This window comes from Triticum dicoccoides, chromosome 2B (genome assembly GCF_002162155.2).
Source record: "Triticum dicoccoides isolate Atlit2015 ecotype Zavitan chromosome 2B, WEW_v2.0, whole genome shotgun sequence".
NCBI lineage: Eukaryota > Viridiplantae > Streptophyta > Magnoliopsida > Poales > Poaceae > Triticum > Triticum dicoccoides.
In genome coordinates this window covers 709263898-709274334 of record NC_041383.1, presented here as the reverse complement: position 1 = coordinate 709274334, position 10437 = coordinate 709263898, and the positions used below count along the sequence as shown (strand labels likewise).

The 10437-nt window shown below is 57.2% G+C and overlaps 1 protein-coding gene across 1 annotated transcript; it reads right to left on the bottom strand.

The window, feature by feature from the left end:
* Positions 1-929: 929 nt before the first annotated feature.
* LOC119368432 (U-box domain-containing protein 19-like) lies at positions 930-3244 on the bottom strand. Its single transcript, XM_037633695.1, has one exon. The coding sequence runs from the start codon at positions 3196-3198 to the stop codon at positions 1129-1131; it is 2070 nt and encodes a 689-aa protein (XP_037489592.1). The 5' UTR covers positions 3199-3244; the 3' UTR covers positions 930-1128.
* Between the last annotated feature and the right edge of the window lie 7193 nt (positions 3245-10437).

Here is a 10437-nt window from a genome sequence, read left to right as displayed (position 1 = left end):
CGGCAAGCAATGATGGAACAATGGTGGCTTCCTCCTTCGCTATGTGGATGGCGAGTAGCGGAGTTCTGGGCGGTCCTGGTGTTGTCATGGGTTTAGCAGTAGCGGCTCCCTGGTCTTGATCTCGATGTCTCGAACCCAGTCCACTCTTTTAGGTTGTACTAGTGACCTTTGGTGCCTCACATGATTGAGGCTCCATCTGAACGCGCTTTGGCGTCGCCGCCGACAAGGCTTGTGGATGTTGCTTCCCTCTTGGGGGCTTCATTGTGGGCCCCCTCCTCGTGTCAGTGCTCCTGGTGGAAACCCTAGTCCGTTCTTTCGGGCTCGGCGATGGTGGGGCATTGTGTTGCTACCCTCTTGGGGCGTAGTCGTGGATCTCAGATACCTTTTGGTCGACATGCTCTATCCCTGGCATGAAGTTTCCTGGTGCCAAGTATGCAGTGGCCTTGTTTGTCTCCTACATTTTACACGTGACCTTATGGTCATCGTTCTTGGTCCTTGTTGTCCACGGGAAGGATCGACGCTCTATGCCCAGGAGCGAGTGGGCAGGGGGCCCTCCTCGACAACATCTTGATGTGTTCGATGCATTGGCGTCCGATGGTTCCACAAAGAGACGCTTATTCGTTCATGGTCGGTGGTATAGGGGTGATTCTTGTTTGAGGTGGCTTTTTCTATATGCTTTGAGTTCATGGCATTTTCACTATTTACTTGGATGTCTTTTCTGTATGTAGTAGGGTTTCTTTACCATTATGTATTGATTCAGCGTTGAGTCGTGCTATGCATTGACACAATTCGGACGATTCACTAGCCGTTGGATTTACATGTCGTGCACAGTTTCGACATAAGTATCGTGCACGAAGCAATTTCGTTCAGTATTTGCGTTATATTTATAAAGTGGGCGAAAGCCTCTTTCAAGGGCGTGCACTGCAGCCTAGTAGTTTGGCATTCTCTTTTTTCTTACATAGACACTCTCTTATGTACAATTTTGCATTGTGTCATGCCCATCCCTGCTCTTAAAAAACGCGAGCAGGGGCAGAAGAAAGAAAACTCGCCGCCCCCCAAAAAAAAAACAAATTACAGGAATCATCTGTACACCTCATCAGTCATCGCACCCAAGTTCGTGTGCTATAGCTATACTCGAATGACACGGTCACCCGCCGGCGGCACGACCGGCGGCGGCTGGCGCTGCTCGTAGACCCGGTGGATCTCGTTAATGAGCCACCTCGCCTTCTTGTTCGCCAGAGGGCTGCCGTCGGCGATGAGCGCGTACAGCGCGGGCATAAGCGCAGTCATCTTGCCCATCAGGGCGACGACCTTGTCTCCTCCGTGCATGCACAGCGAGGCCAGCAGCGCCACGCAGTGGTCCTTCCCCGACCGAGACGCCGACGCGCTGAGGAAGTCGACGAGGCTTGTGAAAAGCTCCGAGCTGGCCAGGATGGCCGTCGCGCCGGCCGGCTGCTCGCCGATCCTCGCTAGCAGGGCGACGGAGTCGTTCGCCAGGTCCTCGCGGTCGCCGGACAGGAGGGTGGCGAGCACGCCCACAGCGCCGGCGGTCACCGCCTTCCCGATGCTGCTCGCGCCGTGGAGCACCCCGTGGAGGCTCACCAGCGCGTTCTTGCGGCCGCGGTAAGTGCCGTCCCTCATGAGGCGCACCAGCGTCGGGATGGCCTCCGGGATGCGGCCGATCTCCTGGCAGTACTCGCTGTTCGGCGAGAGGTAGAACATGATGGCCGCTGCGTTCTGCCGCGCCTCCACCTTGGCCGCCACGTTGACGGCGTCGACGACGAGCCCGAGCCCGCCCGCCTCCACGAGCGCTCTCCGCCCGGCCGCGTGCTTCGAGAGGTTGAGCAGGCTGGCGATGGCGTTGTCCTGGACGGACGCGTCCGCCGAGGAGAGGAGGTGGAGGAGCCACGGCACGGCGTCGGCCTCCACGAGGCACGCGCGGTGGTACACGTTGCGCTTCGCCAGCTTCCGCACCTCGAAGGCCGCTTTCTTCTGCTCCTCGGGCGTGCCCCTGGAGAGCCTGGCAATAAGGAAGGCCACGGCGAGACGCACGCCGCCGGCCGCGGCCGGGCCGAACGCCGAGGCGGTCTTATCGACCGCACACCGGTGCTTGCTGCTTTGCTGCTCGTGGAGCGGTGTCCCGTTGGCGAGGAGCAGCTGCTCGACAATGCCGCGCACGGCTACGTTCGGCACGAACTGGGCGCTGCGGAGCTTCTCGCCGGTAACAGGGCACGTCCGGCACCCGCCCTTGACCCACCGTTTGATGGACGTCCGGTCGTAAGTTTGGCCGGTGGTCACGGTCACCGGGTCGGTCATCAGCTCCAGACTGATCGGGCATTGCAGCGCCTCCTGGCTGGTCCACGCCGCGCAGCTCGCTGCCGGCCTCGACCCGGGCGCTGCCGCGTCAGCTTTCTTGGTATCAACGCTGTCGAACAAGACGACGCGACAGTAGACGAGGAACGCCATGAGGCCGCTGATGAGCACGAGGTCGTTGTCGTTCTCGCGGCCGTCCTCCAGGCGGTCCAACAGCTCGGCCTCGAGGAAAGCGGCCTCCTCGGCGCAGTCGCACCAGCTGGTGATGCCGACGCGGCCGAGCACCATCATCGCGTCCTCCGCGTGCTGCGTGGCGCTGCTCCTGAACAGCGCGAGCATGGAGCGCACGCTCCGGATCGCGCGCCCGTCGTCCTCGTCCGGCCACACCGGCGCGCGCCACGCCTGCTGGGACAGAAGTCTCGCGAGCTCTCCGGCCTCGACGGACGCCCCGACCACGTCCGCCGGCAGCACGTCCATGGCCGTGGCCACGGAGCAGAGGACGAAACGGAGCTCGGAGGCGACGAGGTCGGCGTTCATCAGCACCCACAGCCTCGCCCCTCTCCTGGAGCAGTCCGCGAGCAGGAACCGGAGCTTCTGCATCGCGACGTGGAGCTCGGACAGGCCGAGCACCGACGCGTCCGGCAGGGGCGCCGCCGCCTCGCGGACCTCCTCGAGGAACGCGAGGAGGACGCGGGTGATGCGCAGGGCCTCGCCGGCCCCTCGGCGGAGCACGGGGAGCGCGGCGGCGTCGTGGCGGGCGACCTCGGCCACGAGGGCGACGAGCGACGCCAGCAGCGTCCCGGGGGCGATGGCCTCGCACGGGCACACCGTGGGCAGCGCCAGCATCCGGCGGCCCGGCGCCGCCTTACGGTCGTGCGGCGGCATGTCGCGATCGGGCAGCTGCGGACGGCAATTGGATTTGGAGGGAACGCAGCGCACCAGACACAAAATCTGTGAGGATTGAGAAGCGGGGTCGCTCTCTTCTCTTCTCGCGGCGGCCAAGCAATTGCAAGAAGAACTATTTATAGTGAGGACGGTACACGTGCTGGTTGAAGCCAACGTGGACGGCCATGGATAGGGCTGGTGGCGGGCGGCGGTTCGCCGATGGTGGCGCGTACGAATCTGGTTACGGTGGGCGGCAGCTTCCGGACTGACGGGGCGAGGCAACGCGCCAATATCATGATTGCATAGTGCTGCACTGTGCGGGCGGCAGCTTTTTAAAATCATGGGAGTTGGCTCATGTGCTTCAGATAACAAGATTTGCTGTCTCGATTAGTAGTTGGGAATCGAGCAGATATACAAAATTGTTAGGGGGGTGGGGGGCAGAAGATGTTGCCATTTGCAATATGGAAATCGACTCGGCTCCATATAGAAGAGTCCACCTGATCGCTAAGAGCATCTCCAGCCGCGTCCCCAATACGGCTCTTCTGAGGCGATTTTCTCGCGCTGGCGTTGAAAAAACAGTCCAGTCGTATCCCACAAACCTGTTTTTCGCCGGCTTGGGCCGAAATCAACGTTTTTCGCGGTACTTCGAGCGCCGCCAGGAGAGGAGGCTGGCGTCCACCAACAGGGCACCGGTGGTGGGCGGCGTGAAGAACAACGAGGGGCGCCGCGTGTGGTCGGACGCTCCTGGCCGCACGCTCGACGGCATGCTGTCGTACCTGGAGGGCGGCAACGAACCGTTGCTGGCATACCCTCCCACGGCGGCTGCCCCGGCCCACCGCCGGCGCGCCGAGCAATGGTTGCCCAGGAGGTTCAATTCCTCCTCGCACTCCTCCTCACGCTCTTTTTCTCACTCCTCCGCCTCTTCGACGTTTCTCGGCGTCAAGGCCGAGCCAGCAGCGGAGACACCGCTTGGCCGGCGCACTCGCAGCGCCGGCATCGTCATAAACGAGGGCGGCCGGCGCGCCTCCTCGTCGGATCCTCCGCGTTTCTTTAAGCCAAAGACGGAGCCGGGGCTTCCCGCCGTGAAGATGGAGCACGACGACGAGGCGGCCCTGAAATGGGCGCGCAAGGACTACCTCAAGATGGAGATGGAGCGACAGCGTGCCGCCCTGCAGCGCTTCGAGCAGCGCCGCCGGGGCCGCGACGAAGGAGGCGTCGTCAGCGACGACGATGGCGCATGGCCACCACCACCGGTCCGCCATGGCGACGCCGGCCAGGGGTCAAGCATGGGCTCCCGCGTCGAGGAGAAGGCCGCCGCTGAGGGTGGCGGCGAGGATGACGGCGATGACGCCGCGTTCAGCGACTTCTTTGCCCCCTAGTCGTAGTTTAGATAAATTTGCTATGTAAACCGCGAACATGTCTAATATATGCCAAGTTTGCCGAATTTTAGCCGAGTTTAACCGAATTTTGCCAAATATTTTTTTTATACGGCGTCTGGGGACGGCACTGGGTCGGCGACTGGGAACCAACTCGCCTCCAAGCCATTTTTTTGCGCCGACTCGCCCCCCGGCGACGATTTTACGCGCCCCCGGGGGGCGAACGGCTGGAGATGCTCTAAACTGCTAAAGGACATCACTAGATGTGCTATGAGTATTACACAAATCTAAGTCGTATTTAAGCTAAGATTGCGTGTAAGCATTTTTTTTTGTTTTTTCTTTCTAATTTATTTGAGTCATTTAGATGTGCAATAGTTAGAGCACATGTAGATGTGCCTTAGACAGCTAAACATTTTGTAGAAAAGAAAGGCAGAAAGTATCGGACGCGTGTGTTTCGCATGCGCGGGCACGCGCAAGTAAGTAACGACGGCCGGCTAACAGATTGTTGGTTTGACAGCGTTCCGTCGCTGTTTTAAGCAGAGTTCCAGCTGCTGACGCTGGCTCGAGAGACGGAGAGAATCACCGCGCGCGCAAAGATTAGCCAGTAATTTATTCTTAGGACTTGCGAGCTGTCGTCGTCTGTCCCGGCATGGCCAAACACGATGGAAAACGACTGCCGCCGGCGCGGGCCCACGTGACATTGGCTCTTGCAAGGCGTGGGCGCATGGGATAATCATAATCACGGCGATGTCGGCACGTACGGCGGGAGTGGGAAGTTTGGAACTGTCGGCCGGCCGCCCAGGGCACGTGGACGGGCGCCGTGACCCGCGCGCGGCGGCATCGCGAGGGAGTCCCGGATGGCGTCTGGGCCCACCTGGCCGACACCGTGCCGCCCCAGGTGTTGGCTCCCGAGCGGCCGGGCCCTTCTGCGTGCATGCGTACTGTCGCTAGGCGCGTACCATTTCGTTTCTCAGGATTCGAAGCAGTTCGATGAAGGAAAAAGTCTGAAAAAAACCTTGGATTTGCAGAGGCAGTCTGAAATTAACCCTGATCTCTCGGTCCCTGATGGCCTCTCTGATTCAAAGGAATTTTCTTTTTTAGGGTGATTCAAAGGATTTTCATAGGATCATTGAAGGTGAATGTCCCACGAGCATGGATACTAATCTTGGAGATAAGAGCAACCCAAAGGGCCGACCCATTTCGTCCGGCTGCGTCCGTTTGGGTTGATGCGGACAGAAGTGACGGCCCAACGCGCCGACCCAAACCCAAATCACGTCCGTGTCGCGTGCGCGCCGACGCATTTGCGGCTTAAATTTGCGCCCCAAACGCGTCGGCGCGGATGCCGAACGGACGCTTGGCGCACCTTCTCGCTATCCGCCGCGCCCCCACATGGTAGTCGTCCAACTACCCGCTGCCCACGCGGCCAGCTTAATTTATGACGATGGACCCACGCATCAGCGACGGCGCTCGTCCTTTTTTAACCCGACCGTGCGGCGGGGCCGTCCTCATCCAAACTCGCCGTCCACATCTGCCCACCTTTGCTCCCTCGTCGCCGGCAAACCCTAGCCACCACAACCACAGCGAGATGGGCCTCTTCTTCGGCGCCAGCGGCAGCAAGGCCAAGGGCAAGTCACCCGCTACCCCTTGCCCCACCGAGTTCTTCCCACCTTCGCCGGCGCCGGCAGAGGCTGCGCGTCAACGTGCCAGTGCACCAGGCGGAGTGGCACTGGCAGAACCGGCAGCCTCTGCCGTATCCGAACGTGACGCTGCCGCACGACTGGCATCTGGATCCAGATAGGATCCCAGTGCCGGCGGCGCCGCGGTCGGCTCGTGCTCACGTGGAGGAGGTGCGGCGCCGGCGGGCGCTGCTGACGCCGGAGCAGCGCTCGAGCACGAGGAGGCGAGGCGACAGGGCGTGCGCGAGGTCGACCGGAGGTTGCCGCCAACGCCGCTCGTCGTCCGCGAGGAGGACCAGGCGGCGGAGGACGCCTACCAGGCGGCCCTTGCGGCCGTCTACCGGGAGAGCGAGGAGGACGAGCGGCGCAGAGCGAAGGCGGCGGAGGCGGAAGAGGAGGCCCGGTACGAGGCGGCAATGGCGCAGGCCCTTGCCCTCTCCGCGGCGGGCGACCGCGTGGTGCCGCCGGTGGCCCCGCTGTCCCCATCAAGCCGGAGCCGCAGCCGGAGCCCGAGCCCGAGCCCATCGCGCGCTTCTCCTGGAATGGAGTGGTGCGCGAGTGGGTGTCCGCGCCACCGGTTTGGCTGGGGGCGACGCCGGCGCAGGAGCAGGCGTACCTCAAGATGTTGCGCCAGCGCCGGCTGGCAGAGGAGCGCCTTGACGGCGAGTACGAGAAGATGCACGAGCGCGACCTCGAGGAGGAGGAGCGCGAGGCCGAGGAGGAGGCGCGCCAGGCCGCGGCTGCACAGGCGGCCGCACCCCCCCTCCCCCCCCCCCGCCCCGGCACTGCCTGCGCGGGCACAGCCCGACATGACGGCGCTCTGGAACACGGCGTTCGCCTGGGCCGGGCCGGCGCCGACGCTCATCGACCTCACGGACCTCGAGAACGACGACGGCGACGCCTAGGGCAGCGCGCCGCCTCATAGTTTATTAGGCTGTTTTTTTAATGCAAATGTGAATGCGTGGACTGTCGCCGGCCTTCGTGGCCGGCTTTAATGTTTAATTAATGCTGTTTTTATTTTTTTAATATGCATGCGTTCTTTTTTTTTGGCGCCGTCAAAATGGGTCTCAGGTTAGCGTTGGGCGCACGCGCCGATCCAAATGCGAAAGGGGGCATCCGTGTCCGTCTGGCCGATCCAAACGGATACAAAGCGGACGAAATCATCGTCCGTTTGGATCGGCCCGTTGGAGTTGCTCTGATGTTCGTGTGCATGATTTTGCATCTCCACCTCAGAGAAAAAGATGAGAGAGAGTGCATGTGGAAAGAAGATGAAGATTGCATGTGGCCATGTAGTCACTGAGACAAGTGAGTGATCCCAGCTCGGTTATTCTTTCCCCGTGCAACAAATAGGTCTATAGTTATGATTGACCAGAATCAATAAGTTTATGGTGCCAATTTTAATGTAAGAGTTTAAGGTTGGATTCATACTTGATCTATGAATTCAATATTTATTTTAGACTCTTCTCTACGATGAATCATGCACTGATACTATCTTCGTCGGGTTTAAGGCCCCCCTGCCTAAACACGGACAAAGATGCCTTTGCACGAATTTCATGAAAAATGGTAAGAGCATTTACAACAGGGCCTAGCTAATCTGGCCCCCTAGATGTTGATGGACTAGTCCGGTCACCTCTTAAATGTCCATGTCCCTAACGGGACACCTCATTAGCAAATCCTTAAATCCATACTAGCAACACGCAATGTAAACTAACTCATGTAATGCATATGGATCCCACACATAGCGTTCGACTACTTCATCAGCATGCCATCAAACTACTTCATGCAAGCCACATACAATGGATGGGCCGTGAGGCATGCCGGCGTTGACCTCCGACTTGGAGACTGACGCTGCGCAAATGAGGCGCAACCCCACCACCCCGAAGTTGTGACTGGTCAATGACCAAGTTGTCCATCCAAACATATGAGAGGCATTTGAGGAGTCCACACGTAGATGCTCTGACCAACGGGAGCGTGCAGGCTGTTATATCTTTGCCTCATCCTCTTACTAATTCTCTGGGCGGTGGCCAAAAGAAACGCATGCTTTGGCTGCGTGCTTTACTTTTGGATATAAGGCAAAGCTGCCCATACATTAGTATAAAAAGTGTATTATTACATATAGTGAGTAGGTGTGTTTAGTTAGGAAAATAAGTGAAATGAAATGTCATGCTTCCATTTAATTAGAAGGGGCCGGTTCTATTCCTATGTTTGGTAAGGATAATTAGATGAAATGTAATGATTTTGTTTAGGTGTTTCGGCAGTTCAGAAAATGCCGATTGCAGTACAGGAGTCCAGTCATACGCTCTTCAACATGCGTTTGTACATTTCCCTTCTGCTAGAGCATGTCCAAGACAGACCTCCGCGGCATGTTGGGCATGGTGCAAGAGTCATGCATGTTGGTGCAGACCATCCACGACGTGTCGGCCCTGACCTCCGCTGCCGCGTATTTTTTTTTCATGGTAATACGTGTCTCATTCATATCATAAAGATCAAATTACAAGTCATGTAAAGACCAACATGACAAAACTGAAAAAATAGCTTGCTAAGCTTGACACCAACGTCCGTCACTTGCCTCCGGCACCACCACAGGAGCCACCAAAGAAAAAAATGTCGGATCACCTCCTCACCCGAGCTCGACGCGGCTCCATCACTGATGTGCAGCTTTGCGGACCTCCAAGGTGGCTCACCAAAGATGAAGCCATTGCCGTTGAACGAATCAGACCGGGGCAACACCCCGGACACGCTATCGAACTCCAGATCTGAGACTCCACAACGACTAAGACGCCGAAGTAGGAAACCATACCTGCCATCCATCAACCACGAACTCAGCACACGTTCTGTCTTCCAGATGTCCTCGATGCAGATCACAATCTGCATCTGCTCCCGAACTACCTCCCAAGCTCCGCGCCGACGCTGGAGCAGATGTCGTCGCAACGGCGGAGCCCGAGGACACAAGTCCACCACAAGGATGCCGTCGCCGCCACGATATCCCCGCTTGAACAGACTGGTTCCCAAATTCATCACCGAGCAAAGAGACGATCGCCTCGCCGGAGAAGAACCTGGAGCTTCTTTATTCAGCATCGCCGTCGCCGCCGTCGAAGCCAAGACGTCGGACGATCTAAAAACCTAGGCTATTAGGGCTCTAAACCTAAAGCAAAAACGATCCGCACGCACGGGATCCGGCGACCCCCCTCACGACTGATGACCAAGAGGTCGCCGGCGGAGGAGAGCCGCCGGAAAACGGCGCCGGAAAGATGGCTCTCTTGGCGGCGGCGGCTAGGTTTTGGTCGCTAGCCAAACCCGCCCCCACGAAAAGAGATACGCTATTTCCGGTCACAGAGAACGTGGCCAGGCCACCAAAACTCCGCTGCCGCGTATTCATAAGTCTTAAATGGACCTATATTTTTTTCTACGTTCATGTTACTTGTATTACTATTACTTAGTTTGGTACCTTTCTATACATTTTTAGATTTACCCATTAATTCAATGTCAATTGTCAGTTGCTATTGTTCTTTGTGTTTTTACACTTTGTAGAAAATATCGTTTCAACAACAGTAATATAAAATATGTTCATTAGGGAAATCAACATGGAGACACCACCAGGGGGGCCTAGCCCCACCCCCCCGGCGCATTACATGAGTAGGGATTTGATCCTTCAAAATCATTTTGCTTTGTATGTTCATATATAGTTGACATAATATTTATGTCACGTTCATCGTTATTCATTTTCATACACACCATGCTTTATCGTTGCATATCTTGATACACTACCAGATGCATTCATATAAAGTTTCTATATTATGTTCATCGTCATTGTGCAAAAAGTGCCGATGCCGACATTGATTCACGATTTACCCGGACAATGTGCAACATGTGGTCGCACATTTCCCTCCATGTTTGCCAAAGCCTGTTCAAAACTGATCTCCGCGGCATGCTAGGCATGGTGGAGGTGCCTTGCGTGGTCGTGTCCCAACCTTCATCTCTACGTACTAATACTCAAAAGACATTTATAATTTTGCTATGTTCATGCTACTTTTATACCATTATTACATAGTATTGGCACCTTATAATATTTTATTGGACTAACCTATTAATGTAGTGACAAGCGATGGTTGTTTTTCCTGCATGTTTGTAGACTTTGCAGAAAAATACCGTTTCGTCAAAAAATTATGACCGCGAAATTTTAAATA

What these genes read in the sequence shown, in the direction of transcription:
- LOC119368432 (XM_037633695.1), bottom strand. Translation starts at nt 3,198, where the DNA reads ATGCCGCCGCACGACCGTAAGGCGGCGCCGGGCCGCCGGATGCTGGCG.